General features: G+C 40.5%; 1 protein-coding gene across 1 annotated transcript in view; it reads left to right on the forward strand.

Annotated features, from left to right (window-relative positions):
• The window catches only part of slc2a13a (solute carrier family 2 member 13a), a 75930-nt gene that overhangs the window by 36148 nt on the left and 21126 nt on the right, over positions 1 to 18656 (forward strand). The window contains exon 4 of the mRNA XM_084406420.1: positions 12993 to 13101. Coding sequence (XP_084262546.1) covers positions 12993 to 13101 — 109 coding nt within the window. The remainder of the gene's footprint in view (positions 1 to 12992; positions 13102 to 18656) is intronic.

Raw genomic sequence — 18656 nt, forward strand, 5'->3', positions numbered from 1 at the left:
CCAGTCTGTTCCTGTGAGAGAAATTCACCAATCTGCTTCAGTGAGAGAAATTCCCCAGTCTGTTCCAGTGAGTCATCTTCCCCAGTCTGTTCCACTGGGAGAAACTCCCCAGTCTGTTCCAATGAGTCATCTCCCCCAGTCTGTTCCAGTGAGAGATATTCCTGAGTCTGTTCCCATGAGAGAAATTCCAGAGTCCGCTTCAGTTCCAGAGTCCAGTCACAAGCCTCTTTCAACCTCAGAGTTCAGTCCTGAGCCTCCTACAGAGTCTGAGCCGAGTCCAAGGACTACTAAAGCCTCAGCACCTCATTTAACCTCAACTCAGAGGAAGCAGAGGAAGAAACAGCCCTCTGCCAGTCTTGCCCCTGACCACTGCCCAGTGTCTGTTCCAGCCCCTGACCACAACCCAGTGTCTGCTCCAGCCCCTGAACACATCCCAGTGTTGGCTCCAGCCCCTGACTTTAGTCTAGTGATGGCTCCAGCGCCTGAGCACAGCACAGAGATGGCTCCAGTCCCTGAGTTCAACTCAGTTTTCAGTCACGAGTCCGCTCCAGCCCCAGAATTCAGTAATGAGTCAGCTCCAGCCTCAGAGTTCTGTATCGAGCCCATTCCGGCTCCAGAATCTACATTGGAGCCCACTCTAACCCCTGAATCAGCATCAGAGCCCACTCGTACCTGCGAGTTTCCTCTAAATTTACCTCCAGTCATTGAGTCCGTACTAGAATTCTCCCCCCAGACCAAGAGTCCACTCCAGAGTACAGTCCGGTGAAGGCTCTAGCCCCTGACCAGAGTCTGGTGAAGGCTCCATCCCTGGGCCCCCTCTGGTCCCAGAGCTCATCCTAGTTCCTGCTCTACCGCCAGAATCCTCAGCCAACATAGCCATCATGCCAGAACCCAGCCAGATACTTCCAAGCCCAGAGGATTCAGAGACCAATGATTGTTCTCCCTGTGACGGCAATGGCCATAATGTGTGTTTGGGCCGCACACTGCTCTCCCACCCATAACGGAAGTGGAGGTATTCATCCCAGAATTTCATAATTGCCCAGAGACGACCCGGGAGGTCGTTCCCCAGTCTTCTGTCTATCCAGATGCGATCATGAAGGTAGTTTCCCAGTCTTCCGTCTGTCTAGATACGACCACGGTACGACCATTCCCGAGTTCCCTGTTTTCCTGGAGACTGGATTTCCTGGATGACCCAAGAGGGTCATCCCTGAATTTTCTCTCTGCCCTAATATGACTAAGAAGGTTGTTCCCGAATTTCCTGTTTGCCTTAGTGTCAAGGCCACAGAGGCCAATCCTTCATTGTCCCCTGAGCTACCTGCACCACCAGTGCCAACCTGGCCAGCACCAGGACCAGGATTTTTGTTTTATTCAATAAACTACTGACAACATTTCTACCAAATTCCAAATAAAAATATTGTCATTTAGAGCATTTATTTACAGAAAACGACAACTGGTCAAAATAACAAAAAAAGATGCAATAATGTCAGACCTCATGACCTTACTCCAGTCCTCTACAGTCCAATCCTTATGGTCTTTTACAAACCTCAGCTTGGCTCTTCTTTGCTTGTCATTGATGAAGGGCTTTTTTCTAGCTTTGCACGACTTCAGCCCTGCCCCTAGGAGCCTGTCTTCCATTCCTGCCGTTTGCCAATCTTTTTGTAGGTGACTTGATGTCATCCTACGGTTGTTGAGTGACTCTGGGTTCGGGCGAAAATTCTGAGCCAGGAGCCTTCCCCCGGACAGCACGCCAAATATGCATAATCTTTACTCTGTTTAATTGATGCAAGTGTGAATTCGTGAAGCTCTAGAATGAGGCGGTCTAGTAAGAGTGCATGGCTACATCACACATTTGCCCGCCCTCACGGTCACTGCACAAAAGTAATATTACAATTTTATTTTGGGAAAAATACTTTGTATTGCAAATCTTTATATCAACTGGCTTTTTATGGCAGCTGTCTCCGGTCTCCCAGTGGCTTACATTATTGTCAGTTTATTGTTAGTGATTAATTTCCTGCAAAATTAAAGATAGTTTATATGCTTTCATGTCCGAAAACATAATTTTTTGTCTTACATTTCATAATAAACTCAGACAAGCTCAGTACAGACTCATTTTCTGTCCGTTTATTTTCGTGAATTGGAATGTGTGCAAAGGATTGTGGGTGATTTAAGGTCGCGAAGGATACGTCCGATGCATCCTTCAAAACAGGCCGAATGAAGGACACGAAACGAAGGCTGCCTTCCAAGGATCCTTCAAATTGAGATGGCCTTCAGTGACATTTGATGACGTGGCAGCCGAAATATGCAGCCTTAGTAGGATGCAGCCTTCCGTTTGAGAAACACCCATAGTCTGGTCTCATCTCTACCAAGACTGCTATCGTTTGGCTTATGACTTACCTGAAGTATACTCACCTCTGTGTCCAGTTTCTCGTTCCTGTCTCTTCTTCAGTCTCTTCCTGAGTTGCTGCGTGGATTACCTCGCGGATTTCTCCTCAGTGACTGTTAACGTGTGTGTGTGTGGATCCTCACCGGCCTGTTCCCCATCTATGTTCACCGTCATTGCATCATGTTGCTTTCACTCTGCCATAATCTCCTTATAAATCAATAAAGAGTTGTATTATTGATACTCACCAATCTCTCCAGTCTGTTTTCTCTGACAATATGATACATGTTCGACAGTTTGATTGAAGATGTAGTCTCATGTTAATAACACTAGTAAGTCTAATTCATTCATCACTCAAATGTTTTCTCTCAGAATTTTGCATTTCATTTTTGTAGTTAAAGTGGTGTTTGCTATAGCAAGAATCACTACTAATGCTCATACTTACAAACCCCTAACCGTAAGTACCTTCACTGTAAAAAAAAAAATATGATCAATACGTTATGACAACGGTTTTACATTGCTTTAACTCATCAAAATAAAATAAGCCATTTTCAGCTTTTATTTGTTATACAAGATTGAAATAATGTTTTAAAAGTCAGTTTAATGCGATTTAAGTTAAAATGACTGTAATATCCAAGATGATTGTACTTAAAAATGCAGCAGCTTTTTTTTTTTACAGTGTATTTACGTAACTCTTCCAGCATGAGTTTCGTGACTTATGTCAAAAAAATTGGATGAAATGAGGTATGAATTTATTGTTATTTCAGCAATAAAACTAGTTCATATACACACTTTTTTTCAGTTTTATTTGGTGGTTTGTGCATGGTTATACTGAACACTTACAGTAAATTAGTCATGTCTTCGTTTTTTCTACTCTTCCTCTTCTTTCTGTCATGACTCTGTGAAGCCACCCCCTCCCCCCTTATGGCCATGAGGTGCCATCTGCAAACAATATGCTTTTGTTCTTTGCATCACTGATGCCTATAAGCTTTGTGCCGGTGAAATGTCACTGCCCATCTGGGAACATATAGTTCTCTCCTTTCAAAAGGCCACAAAAGTGAACGCTTTTATGACAAAACCTGTGATAAACCTGTCAGTATACAGACCAATTATGTCTGTGTGGAGGGAAATATTGACATTTTGTCAATATTGGTGTAATATACTGTTTAGGGAGCGTAATTAAGTCGGTGAAATTGAAGTCAAACCACTGACATAAAATTGATGATTAAAAGGTCCATGTTAATTCTTGAAATACAATTCTAGAGTTCTGTTTAGTGTATACTGCACAACGTGTACTACATACTGCCTAGTATACACATTTATTTTAATTGTATTTTGGGGCTTTTGCCGCTTTTATTATGGGAATGGGGGTGGGGGTTGAAGTAGTTGAACGTTACATTGTTGTCATAGTGTCAACTAGTGGCTGAACTTGTGCAATTCAAAAAATTGTGTGTTATGTTCTATTTAGTTCAGTTCATTGACTTCTAGTTTGTTTTCATCCATCACATGTGTTTCTTTGTCTTTGTTTTCCCGCCACCATGGACACTGACACTAATCATCACAGCTGTTCGTCTTTTAGTTAATCATCTCTGTGTATTTAAGTTCCTCCCTTTGTGCATTGCACATTGTCTCGCATGTTGGCTTGTTATTCTGAGTTTGTAATAAATCGTATGTTGTTTTATAATCAACTTCGTCTTCTGTGGATAAAGAATGGAATGTATTTTCTTTCTCTTTGTATTTTTATATCAATATGGTATCCTATTCATAACCTATACTATTCAAATCAATTTGGTAAAGGGGTTAGGTCAAAAGTAATCTAAAAGTAGTCCGATTATATTACCTTAAATGTGTAATCTAATGGATTACGTTACTAACTACATTTTTCGTCATGTAATTTGGAATCAGTAACCGACTGCAATTTGTGATTAATCTACCCAGCGCTGGTGACTTTCTTTGTATCTTCTTTTCAAAGCCTAGCAGAATGAACAAAGCTTCTAGGTGACAGTACTAGAGAGAGAAAATGCAAGAATAAGCGTGAGAAAGCGAGACCTCACTCCCGTCTCCTGGGCACGTCTGGAAACCTAGCAACCAGTTACCCAGGGCACTCTTGAATAACTACCCAGATGCCAAGGTGCATCTGTGTAGCAGGGTGGTTCAAGCTTAACCAAGGCCAGAGATAGAGAGGCCGACGTGGTGACTGAAAACAGGGATTGCCTGAGGCTCGGTCAGACGCACATAAAATAAATATCAGCCTGTTTAATGGCACATTCATCTTATTGTTTCTTTGTTGCCAAGGTGTATATGAAAGGAAAAGGCCAACGTTCTTCGCCTGCACTGCCTCGTGATAACACACAAGTGGTCAGTCTGCTATCTTTGAATCGATTCAGATATCGCTGACAGGGATTTTTGTTATCAATGGAGGTCACTTGTTCTCAGGCAACCTATTGTGGGCTTCTTTGTTGATAACTTGATCAGCTGGTGTATTTCTAGTGCAGGTGGCTATGGCATTGAAAGGTATAGAATGCTGTAATGTTACTATAATGTGAGTTATTCGGTCAGATTGCACAATTAGAGAGTACGATTTTTTTTTTTAATCCTACATCCTTAGATGACAGATTTTTTATTTTTTTTTACATAACAAATGTATTGCTATAAATGATGCATAAACGTTGTTATGATGTAGCATTGCCCCTGCCAATGTTTCCATAAACCTCATTACCAAAATGTTTTGCCACATTCATTTTTGAAAGTAAATTGTTTTCGTATATTTCTTTTTTTAATATTAAGCCTTTCAAATTCAAATTATATCAAATTTGATTCATGTAATTCTGAATAATCATTATATTAGCAACACTTCATCATAGGTCTACTACACTTTAATAATATTCTTATTATTATTTCTTGTTATTTTTATAATTGTATTTTATTTATCATGAAGTAAAACTTCCTGGGGACCCACAGTTCTGCACATTTTATATGGGCGGCAGTGGTTCAGTGGTTCATGTAGGTTGTCTACAAACCAAAAGGTTGGTGGTTCAATCCCCGGTTCCACCTGACCAAGTGCCGAGGTGTCCATGAGCAAGACACCTAACCCCAGCTGCTCCCGACGAGCTGGATGGCGCCTTGCATGGCTGACACCGCCGTCGGTGTATGAATGAGAGAGTGAATGGGTGAATGTGAGGCTATGTAAAGCGCTTTGGTGGCCATAGGTCTGTGAAAGCGCTATATAAATGCAGTCCATTTACCATTTACCATATGTCTCCTTTATCTGACACACCCAGTTCAGCTCATAGAGCTCTTTCCTAGCGAGCTGATGATCTGAATCAGGTGTGTTAAATGAGGGAGACATACAAACTGTGCAGAGCTGTGGGTCCCCAGGACAAGGATTGAAAACCACTGTACTAGAGCACAGTCAACACTAGACAATGAGAAAACTGAACTGTATATGTATATGAACTGGCAATGTATATAAAGTGAACTTAATGACCAAAACAAGGATCAGGTGAGTGAAATCAATGAAACAATGAGTAACCATGACAACCGATCAAAACATATTTAGTAACCGTAGCAGTGTTCGAAATCACTATTCACTATTCCCTTCATTAATCCACTCATATTGAGTACACTCAATAACGTCCACTGTGGTTTCAGATACCACTACAAATGACTGTCCCCTCAAATATTTAAGGGTATAAGGAGCAATTTCGGACACAGCCCAAGACAACTAAGGAAACACGGGAAATGAGAAACAAACTAAAAGTCTATGAAAATGAAACAACAACTGAATGTGACGGTAACATTATTTGCATTATTTCAGGTGTGTTTTTTAGAATGTCTTTAAAATGTACTGCAGCATAGCCTGATAAAACCAAACTCAGTGTTATGAAATGCTAAAAAAACATTCACTGTAAAGAGATCGTGTAACAGTAATTGACGTGTAAAATGACTTCCACTTAAAGAAGCTCCTGCCACACTAGTCAAGAGTGCACACTCTAATTGCTTTCAGGGGCGTTTAAGAAAAAAATTGTTTTTCCGGGCTAGTGTCATTGCAGTTGAACATAATTGGGGATTCCATGATGGTAAGGATCAAAAGGAAAATAATTACCTTCTCGTAAAAAAAAAACAACAACAAAAACCGTAATGCCAACATTTCACTGCTTCAGTTAATGTCTCACCCTTTGATAAATAGCTAAGCTAACTGGCCAAATGGTTTCCATGGAAATTGAAGAGGAGATCTTTGCAAATTTAAGGGTGTAAAGTATGTTAAGAGAAAATTCAAGTGCTCATTTGCAACCCTTCTTCAAGCACGTCCTGATTTTGCTGAGTTAGAAGCGTTCCTGGGTCAACGTACTTTGTTGATCCTGGAACAACAATCCTATCTGAACATTTTGTTCTAAGCATATCTCTACCCCTAAACCTAACCCTACTCATAACTTATCCCATAAATAAGAGGGAAATGATGCTTAAAAGCACCTAATCCTGGTTGTAAGGCTAAACCTGACATAGACTGTAAACTTGTCCCTCAAATCTGATTGGTTGATTGGAATGTTGTTCCAGGATCAACAAACATGTTGCTCCTGGAACATGTTGCACTTGATGAAATCAATTTCTGCCTTCTTCAAATAGGCTATATTGGATTGGAATACTGGCGTACATACACTTTAAGGGCCCTATTTTAACGATCTAAGCGCATGGTCTAAAGTTCATTTGGGACGTGTCTGAATCCACTTTTGCTAGTTTAACGACGGGAAAAATGGTCGGCGCGCCATGAGCATGGTCTTAAAGGGTTGTCCCTATTCTCATAATGAGTAATGGGTGTGTTTAGGGATTTACGTGCATTAAACCAATCAGAGTCTCATCTCCCATTCCCTTTAAAAGCAAGTTGCGCTCGCACCATGGAGGATTCGCTATTTATATGACGGAATTTGATAGTGGAAAGACCGAACGCGTCTCCAGAGTGCAAACGGAACTGCTCGTGCGCGAGGTAAAAGCACGCAAGCAGACTATCTACGGGACAAGCGGGATTCCACTATATCTTTATGTACACAATAATAATCTTTTACATTGTAATCCTTTTATTTTAAATATTTGGCATGTTTGTGTGCTGCTGTGCGTCCCTGTGTGTTAAATAAGCAGAATGCACGCGCGTTGTGGACCCGCCTATAGGCGCACATTACTAACGCGCTCATTAAATAACCAAAAAAATATTGCGGTCTATTTCTGTTGCTTAAAAATAGCAACGCGCCAACAATGCGCCTGAACACACCTCGTTTTCAGACCAGAACGCCCATGGGCGCACAAATGGGCGCAAATGCATTTGCTAAATGATTGCGTGAAAATGATAACTGCGTCGAACTGAAACTATCAAAAACATTTGCGTCGCACTTGGCACTGCATTGCACCAGGTGTAAAATAGGCCCCTATAACTTAATTGTTTTGTTTTTGGATTATACTAAATTCCTTTGGGTTGTAAAACAGTCTTAAGCTTAGAGCCTGTAACAAGATCAAGACCGTAAAATAGACTTTGTTGCAAGCAGAGAATCAGACCCAAATACATATTGTGCACAAATTTTATTAACTAAATCACAAACATAACTAAACTAAACAAACATACATGCATGCATAGGTAAAATGGTGAGTGATAGAATGGAACCGGAAGCAGGAAATGGAACTATGGAAAATATCCATTTAACTATGAAAATAACCATCAGCTTATCATTTTCAGAGCACCTCATTAAATTGAAACTTGCATGGTCTGTGCAGTGGACACAATTCTTGAAGCGGTTGAAAATTGAAGTCGTTGATGGGTCCGTGAGTGTAAAATGTTACTGTACAAGTTGCAAACGTTTTCTTCTCCGCTGGATGGAGAAGATATGATGAACTTGCATGGTTATTTCAACGCTGTTCTCATGGCTGGAGGGCAGATTGTGGCCTGCCGGCCCTGGGCCGGAGAGAGCACGCAGGGCAAATGATGGGAGTTGCTTAAGGGCAGAACTCCTGAGGCTGTCCTTGATGCTGTTGTGATTGAGAGAGTCCTCTCTCTCCTGAGTGAGCACATGGCTGGTTGTGAGTCGAAGCCTGCTGCCCTGGGGCCTGCTGAGGCCACGCTGGACAGCACGGCACTCTGAACGTGCCGAGAAGGCCAAGAGAGTTGATCGTTGCCCATTCAGTGATGGTAAGGTTGCAGTTTTCTTCTGAGTTGGATTGAAGAAAATACAGACATCAACCCGAAGAAGCAGCAATAGAGATCCAGAAGAAGCAGCAGTAGAGAGCCAGAAGAAGAGAGAGGAGGGTCACTGTGAATGTGTCTCTAATAAAGCCTGAGAAAGGCCCCACCTCTCCGGGTTTGCTTGACCAATGAGAAGGGTGGAATTTCCAAGCGGGAAAATTCCTCTGTGGTTGATTTATGAATCTTTGTTTTAAGCGGGCTCATTTGCATGTGCAGCTGGATTGGTTTCTGATGACGAAACTAAGAAAGATTCTTGTAATCTAATATGTTGCGCAGCTATCGGCATATCATGTACACAATCATTTCGATCTTCAAAGCACCAATTTATAAAGACCAGAGCATGTGAGCGGAGTGGAGCGGGAGCGAGCGGGGAGCGCGAGCGGGCGGATCTTGGACAGAGCGCAGAGCGGCAATTTCAAAAGGACGGAGCGTCGCATTTCCCGCTCCAATTTCGCTCCGCTCCGCTCACACCACGAGTCTGAAGCATGCTCAGTCAAGCCTGACCCTGAATCCATTTGTCTTGCACAGTCATCAACAGTAGACTATTTTCAGGCAAAACTCGGCTCAATAATGGAGTTCAAAAAGTAAAATGAGAATTCATACAGGTGTAGCCTATCAATATAAGTCGCTCCGGAGTAGCCTATAAGGCGCATCAGTCAAAAAATGCGCCATGAAGAAGAAAAAACATAGGCCCAGCCTCGCACTGGACTATAAGTCACATTTATTTAGAAATTTATACAAAAAAAAAAAAAAAATTTTTTTTGGACGGGACAGTTCTCCGTTATGGACGTGAGCGCTCTGAAGGCGGCACTAAGACTGCTTTAAAACTTTCACTCAGACCTCAAACAGAAAGCACAAAGCCTGTCTTTAAAATTAATTTCGTTTTGTATTAATTGTATCTTAATTTTAATCAAGGTTTCATCAACCATTGTCTGGATTTAATATTATTAAATATTAGAAATATATTAGAAAATAGATAACCACGATACGAAGGCGCCGGCGTGAACCTGGAGTTTGTCTCATGAATGAACCGAAACTCAGCGTATAGCCAACTTGCCTCACACACCTGAGACATATATATAAAGCTTGAAATGTCTACTTTTAAACAGAACAATTCAAAACGAAAGAAAACAGACTGCTCTCCCGTATGAAATGTGCATTTCTCTCAGGCGCGTTCACTACTGCGAAGATCACGAGTCAGCATCTTTCCAGCCGACAGACATAAAAAAAATTAAAATGTCTTCTGCTATATTTTACATATTCATAATCATTTTGCCGGTTCGTTGTGACAGCTTTTAGGTGCCCTTACATGTTACGTGAACGCATCAGCACTGAAAACATAGAGATTTTTTTTCTTTTGGGGGCATTTTGTTTGTTTTCAGACTTTCTCATTTGCCTGCGCGATGTTAGAGGACGCTGTTAATAAAATTGCGAGTAGGCCTACACATTGGATTCACGTTTATTATTATAGGATATTTAAAAAAATACCCCAGTTTTTATGCCAGTCGTATCATTTTAATCATTTTTGTTGTATTTATCCGCCACACACCTTGAAGGCCGGTCCGTGTCTGATATTGTCTGATTTTAAACCGGTCCGTGGCGCAAAAAAGGTTGGGGACCGCTACAAGTAATATAGCCTACATGTAGATTTTTTTTCCTTTTTTGGAGCGAGCGGGGGGTGATTTGAGTGGAGCGCGAAGCAAACTGCGTTGAGCGCTGAGCGAAAATGAGCGGAGCGGCCTGATGTAGCTTTGAGCGGGGGAGCGGAGGGGTGAACAGTTCAGTGAGCGATGAGCGGAGATTCTCACCGCTCCACTCCGCTCACATGCTCTGATAAAGACCAAACATGGTATAGGTGAGGTTACATTGACCATTGGTTCTATAATAAAATACATAGTATCAAAGAGATAATAGTAAGATAATAGTATTCAAAGACGCAACACAAGACAGTAAATCATTCACAAAATGTTCTGGGATGCATGTTAATTTCATGTTAATCAGTTCATCGATAAATGAATGCAGGAAAGTCTGTTCTAATGTCTGTAGGTCTTGTGGCAGGGGCCCTGTTCAAATTGCTAACAGTCATAAAACCAACTTATCTGATCGTGGTCATGGTAACTAAGAACTTTGAGGGGATGGGGCCACAGATCCCAGAGTGAGTTTTAAATATCATTTGTTAAACTATAACACATACTTGTGTCTGACTTGTCTCAGTCGTTACACACAATACCAGGGGCCGGTTGCACCAGCTGTGCGTAAGTTATAACTTAGCCTAGTTTTGATGTAAATGGACACTAAAGGCCTCATTATACTTCTGCGTCGGACCTACGCCGGAGCCTATACGCCGTAGGCAACGTGTTGGTTTTAATTTATACTTCTGTGTCGTTGTCCGCGTTGACGCGCACCTAGGGAGCGTGTGAAACCCCGAGGGAGGGGTTCTGGCAGACCAATCACAGCACTTGTGTCCGCGTAGAATTGACGCGTTGTTACATTTTTGGAGAGGTGCACGTCAGGGTACGCCGTAGGGTACGCGCGCTACACACAGCCTACGACGTAGCTACGGCGGCAGTTCGACGCAGAAGTATAAATAGGCCTTAAGTTACAACTTACGCACTTCTAAATATTTTTGCGTTGCACCATTAAACTTAGTTGAAGCGTAACTCTACGTATAAACTAAATATTTACGGCAGCCTGAAGGATAAACTGAAATTCACAGCATTTCAACACAACATCTGCTCACGTATTTGAAGGCTGCTATTGGATCATCAAGGCTAAACGTCATATTATGCGACTACACATTACTTTACGGAGAGCTTACAACCTACTAGCTACGTTCTGCCTTATGAACAAATGGTGCAACGGAATAAAGTTCAGAGTTAGTTACAAACTAGCTAGTAGTTACTAAGCCTCTAGTGTGGACTTTACGTTCCAATTTAAGAAAGAACTTACGAACGGCTGGTGCAACCCTACCCAGATGTACTAACAAGCTGTAGACTTGTTGAATCTAGAGACCAAAATATCACAGTGGACTGCTTTGACTTGGCCAGTAAGAAGCCACCAAAAATCTCTAGCAACGCCCGTACAATACAAGAAAAAATGTTGGGAAAAAGTATGTCTGACTGAAAGTTGAACTTTAAAACAGATAATTAAGGAAACCAAGTAGTTTTTCACATCATCTTAGACACGATGCAGATTTGTTGTATAACTTCCATGATGACTTCTGGGGCTTCCTTAGTTGCCATGTTCCCTAAACCCACTGCAATTAGATTAAAAGGGAACACAGATGTTTTGCCAGTTTTGTTTGGAAGTAAGGATTGCATGTCTGAGTGGATGAAGTTAGTGTCTCATTAAAAGCACTGTTCCTCTGTACAGTCCTATTCCTAGTGGTTCATAAATTTGAGTTTGGAGCGGTAATCAAATAAGCACCTCTAGTCGCTGTCTCTGGAGAATATCCAGTCATCACTCGACACGAGAACCTGCAAGCTTCCTCTGACAATATCAGACTAACACAGCACAATTTCACTCCCAATAGAGGTTTATGTGTGGGAGTGTATAGAATTATAGGAATAATACACCCAAACATGAAAATTCTGTCATAATTTTCTCATCATGTCATTTCCAAACCCCTATGGCATTATTTTTCTCTATATATACTTATGATTTTTCTGTAATAACCTCTGTGCTGCTCTTATTAAATGTTTGAAATCAATTTAATTCATGTCATTGTCTTGGAAAAAAAACTAACAAATGCATGTGCTTATTTTAATGCCATGGATTAGCCTCCTTTGATACCAGCTTACTAAGAGTAGGCAGCCATTTTAATTTCAAACATTTGAGAGATAATTATTGTGTTAAAAGTTATGTTTTTTTGGTCACACTGTGAAGAGAGAATTTTTGTTGACTAGGTTTTGTCCTCTGAATAAAAATGTCCAAACAATACACTTGAATTTCATGATTTTAAATAACGAATCATAAAATATTCAATATATAAGAAGGTTTTCTAAATGTAATACAAAATAAAAGACGTGTTTGTGTACAGTTTACAGCCAAAGACACACAGCAAATGTTAGTAAATGTAATGAGTGTCAAACTACCATTTCTCAGTTTTGCTTCTTCCTGGTGCAGCTCATATTGTCGGTCGTTTTGTAACGTTATAAAAGGGCTTTAATTCAGTCCATATACTGAATACCATCCATTCCCAAATCTACAGCTGTGAAACCACCATAGCTCTCAAATCTCATTTAATCAATTTAATCGCTGTCGGTGTAAATGGGGCTTTAACAGGGACAGAGGTATTTCTCATAATAGGATGTGTGAGTCATTCTTGTTGTTGATGCAAGTCTACATGTTGACGTAAATATGTATTTATATTTGTGCTTTCAGAGGGCCCAGTGATCTGGCGCATGCTGACCTACCCTCCGGCTCGCCGTGCTCTCATTGTGGGTTGTGGACTCCAGATGTTCCAGCAGCTTTCTGGCATCAACACGGTCATGTAAGTCTCCTTCACTCAATTCTCAGGTGTTCTTTTAATCTCAACTGAAGTACTATTATCAAGTCTGTTTTTTTGCATTTCACATGCAAAGCCAGTAATAATGCCAATCTAGGTTTCTTGGACCAAAGCAATAGTATGTCTACAAAGTATAATTATCAAATATATCTTGATTCAAATATGTCTCCTTTTTAAAAAATGCCACACATAGATGTTCATTTATATAGGAGGACAGACTGTTTCACAACTGATTCAAAATTCAGAAGTTGTTCATTCACATTCACCGATGTGACTGTGCCTTTAATTCTCATTTTAGCTTAACTTTAACGGATACCCTTCTAAAGTGTGATTTCCTCTTCGTGATCTCTTGTCTTTTTCGCTCCTTATTCACTGACTATTTTTCAAGCATTGTAAACAATCTCGGAATGTGTGCTGTTGCTAAGCAACCCCTCATGGCAAAACGAGAAGTGTTTATGGGAGGGAGGGAGAGGGGAAAATTGTGTGTGTGACTGTGTGTTTACTTATTTCTCAGCTGTCATTTTGGAAGATGACAGGTCATGACAGATGGATCTTAAAATGGCATTTTCGGTCAATCAAACACCTTCATTCTTATCCTTCTGTCGTTGTCAATCAATCTGTCCAAAGCAGGTTTAGACAGACAGTGTAGCAGTTAAAACTGACAGGTACACTCACACACATGTATGAAGTAGTGTTTAGTAGGTTTAACCTGATGTGCTATTTCATATTTACCCACAATCCCCTACTCCTCAATCGTTCCTGCATTGTCAGATGTCAATCCTTTGTACACAGGAAGTCTTGTTGTGGGATGTGTTATCTGTCAAGCTTAACCTCTGCACGAAGAATTTGTCAATACCTCTCATGGAGCAAATGTCTTGGGGGACGTGTGCCGGTTTGATGTCTGCCGGGAAAATCGATTTGGTTCAGAAAAGCACACATCCAAAAGCACACATCCAAAACGTACACTGCTATACGATAATCGATAATATCAGAAAGGTGATCAGCACATCCTGAAGTTGGGGTCAGACAGATCGGACCACAACCTTAGAAAGTAGTCACTATGTCTGATTTCGAAGTAATTGATGGCAAAATTTTGGAAGAAACCATACAGCACCTTAAAACATCAACCTGCGCCCTTGACGCACTTCCCACATTCCACATCACATTTTTCAAAAGTGTGTTAAACTGTTTAGAAGCCCCATTGACTCCCTGTGCCGATGCATTGATGAAGTGAACAGTTGGATGTGCTAAAACTTTCTTCAGTTAAACGAAGACAAAACTGAAGTCATTGCGTTTGGAAACAAAGATGAAGTTCTCAAGGTGAACGCACACCTTCACTCTAGGGGTCAAACAACTAAAAATCAAGTCAGGAAACTTGGTGTGACACTAGAGTCAGAGCTTAGTTTCAGTAGTCATGTCAAAGCAATAACTAAATCAGCATACTATCATCTGAAAAATATTGCAAGAATTAGATCCTTTGTTTCCAGTCAAGACTTAGAGAAACTTGTGCATGCTTTCATCACCAGCAGGGTGGATTATTTTAATGGACTCCTCACTGGCCTTCCCAAAAAGACCATGAGACAGTTGCTGCTCATAAAGAACGCTGCTGCCAGGATTTGAGCAGAACCAGAAAATATGAACATATCTAACCAGTCCTCAGGTCTTTACACTGGCTCCCAGTTACATTTAGGATGGCCTAGGACCTCAATACATTGCAGATATTCTCACTGAATATAAACCCAACAGATCACTCAGATCATTAGGATCATATCAGCTAGAAATACCAAGGGTTCACTCTAAGCATGGCGAGTCCGCTTTTAGCTATTATGCCAGCCACAGCTGGAACCAGCTTCCAGAGGAGATCAGATGTGCTCCTACAGTAGTCACATTCAAATCCAGACTCAAAACACATCTGTTTAACTATGCATTTACTGAATGAGCACTGTGCCACTGTTCGTCCGACTATTTGTACTGTATTTTCTTTTCTTTTTTATTCTAAACTGTTTTAATTATTCTTATTTCTTTTGATTATTTTAATTTCTTCTATGTTAAGCACTTTGAATTACCATTGTGTATGAAATGTGCTATATAAATAAACTTGCCTTGCCTTGCCTATATGTTACTAATGGCTGCCCTTACACTGTAATTACAGCATCTACCACAGAATTTCATGTGGTTTCACCAACAGCTTGAGGATCCAATGGCGTTACGAGGTTTAGTCGCAAGCTCTTTTTAATACTTTTCATTGGTTAAATATTCGCAAAACCCACAGACACCAATGGGTCACTAATGGTAATGATTTATGAAAACCAAAATTCATAAGAAAGATTTCCATAAGACAGTGATGATGTAACTCCTCAAAAGAATTGCACATTTTTAACAAAGGTGGCTAATTCGTACGAATTCATACGACCTCACTCGTATACACATCACTCGTTTAGCACATTTTTGCTAAATCGTATATATTTTACGAGTTGCCCAATTTGTATGAATTCTTACTAATGACCTACCCCTGACCCCGCCCCTAAACCTACCCATCACTGGGGTTTAGACAAATTGTACGAGTGAGGTCGTATGAATTAGCCACCTCGTACGAATTCGTACAAACTGATTGTGAGATAGCGTTGATCAGAACACTCTGCACACTCCGCCCACTCGTTCACTCTCCCCGGAATACTGATTCACCACACCTGCACCTCATCATTCACTCCCTTTATATACAACCCTTCACCTTCTGTTCAGTGTCTGGTCTCGTCTTTACATGGACGCACAAGACTCACTACCTGTTGCTTACCTGATCTACCAACCTGAGATACTCATCTTCAGTCTTTATTCATATTACTATTCAGCTAAGTTCTATCTTCATCTCAAGTTTGCATGACCTACTCACCATTACATCTGCTGGTTCCGTGCTTCTGTTCTCAATAAACATTGTTTATATTTACTCACCTGTTTGAGACTTCTCTAAACCTGACAACAATAGAATTGCTTTATCAGTGACAAGCATCCCCTCCTGATGGACAAGACCCCTGTGTAGGCTGAAGCACAGGCCATGCTGCTGTCGTAATTAGCTTGTGCTAATGCTTCCTTCCAATCAGACATTGAACTAGTCTGCTTTCCTGCAAACAGCTTTATCTCCCCTTACTCCACTCCCAAGCCATTATTCACATGCCTTAATTGATAATTAATGTGTTATTTAGTATAGAACATTGTCAGTACATGCTAATACCGGAGTGCTAACATTTAAACAAGTCTGAAGGGTTGTAGAGGAATCAGTATTGCTGATGTTGGGTTGTCGTTGGTTTCTGAGATGGCATCCTGTGTGTATGTGGCAACTGAGCCTCATCTGTGCCTGGATAAAATGATTAGATTAATCTCTGTTGCCGAAACAGGCAGAGCAATCCGGAATCTCTGTGTTTTAATAAAGACGGATGCTCATTACAGTCGCTAGTGGTCATCAGCAATACAGATTGGTTCTAGTGATACATTTTTGGCCTGTTTTCGTTCTTGCTGGTACGTTATGACTTGTTCCTTGGGTTTCTGACAGTGCTGGCACCACTGGCCTTTGGCGCTCTGTGTTTTTGTGATTCGTATGGAGTTGTGCATGATTCATAATTACCAACTGTGAACCTCCCACAGTCTGTTCACTGACCAGACTACAAAAAAGCTCTGATCTTGGGTGTGTTTCCCAAAAGCATATTACCAAGCTATAGTTCCAAGATCCATCATTACCAACATAGTTTAATGATTCAGCGTTTCCCAAATCCATAGTTCCAGCGAACATTCACAAATATAGCATAGCAGTGATTGGAACTACAGTTCTCAACTTGGACTTGAATAGATCATGCTCTTGGACTTAATAAGCAAGCTGACATTCAGTACATTCCATGTGTTTTATTCCATATATATAACTATGACTTTTACCTCAATAAACTCCTAATAACTGCTTATTAATCGTAAGGTAGTTGTTAAGTTTAGGTATTGAGTAAGATTAAGGGATGTAGAATATGGTCATGCAGAATAAGGCATTAATATGTGCTTTATAAGTACTAATAAACAGCCAATATCCTAGTAATATTCATGCTAATAAGCAACTAGTTAATAGTGAGAATTGAAGCCTAAACTAAATTGTTACCGAAAAAATTAAGTAGTCCTCAGATGCCATGTTCTTCTGACTGAATAAACCGCACGTACTGTATACAGGAGTAAATTGTAAATCAATTACATATTGCATGTTAACATGATTAAAATAATGAATGGCTTTGTGAACTGCAATAACTGACCTGGGATTTTGAATCAGTTAATTAGCAAGTTCTTAACCTACCACCTGCATGTGACGTCAATAAATCCAATTTGTGGAATCGACGTGGTCCAAACGATGGAGGTGTGACCATGTTACTCCAATATCCGGGAAACAGTTGATACTAGTACATTTCTCAAACAATGCATCATACTATGGTGGTTAAGCAGCTAGTTATGATTTTGTATTGGAAACGCACCCTTGGCTGTCTGCCAATTGTGTAATTTCAGGGCGGTAGGGGACAATGAGGAAAAAGTGTAGTGTTTACAAATTCGCAGGCTTCTAAAAATTAGGCTAGGTCTTTCAAAGAAGATCAAGATTAGTGGCATTGAAGATTTTCAGGGGTGAGTTCAGTTGACAGTGGTGCAACATTATCATGTAGCATTTTGCTGTTAAATCCTGCATTTACAGTCCAACTTAACCTATGTGCTAGTATAACATGTCTTTGTTATGTCTTGTTTTTCAGCACAAACAAGCCTCCTTTTCAGTCAAATGAGGCTCAATATAGAATGCGCAATATTAGTCATATTATCTTGAGGCACTTTTTCGATTGTTCGCACATCTGTATGTTCCTTTTTGTTTTCAGAGTTTTCTGTTCGGATTTACTTGCCCTTAAAGTCAAAATTAAATGAAAATTCACCCTATCTTTTAGATCTTAATGTGAATGAGTCATGCATGTATATATGATGCTTCTGCCCTGATCATTTAATCCATGCTCCTAACTCAAAAAGCCTATCATTTGTTTGTTTGATGTGTGTTCAGATCAGTGTGTGTGTACATACCGTATACCATCTAAGCACGAAACAATGTTCCTTCCTTTCATTATTAAAATAGATTAGTCCCCATGGGATTGCTTCTCTCTACCTCTTTCTCTGTCTGTCTCTCTCTTAGCATCTCCCTCTGTTTTTCTCTCCAACACACACTTCTCACTGGCTTCAGTGCTGAGTACAAGTCCAGCTGCTCTCAGCCTGTTCTCCATTATATCCCTTCACTCCTGTTACATCACGTTTATCATGAAGATGGATGGTGTCCGAGATTCAACCAAACACAGCACAAGCAATCTGTTGCTCCGTGAGTCAGTCTGTATGCAAAAACCCTTTCAAAAGGCTCATTTATAAGAGAGAGAGAGAGAGAGAGAGAGAGAGAGAGAGAGAGACATTTTCATTGGGAAAAAATATTATGTAACTTCCATATTTTAGGAATATGAACATTTTAAATACGACATTCTTCTTAAGGTTTA

This window comes from Rutilus rutilus (assembly GCF_951802725.1).
Source record: "Rutilus rutilus genome assembly, chromosome: 4".
Taxonomy (NCBI): Eukaryota; Metazoa; Chordata; class Actinopteri; order Cypriniformes; family Leuciscidae; genus Rutilus; species Rutilus rutilus.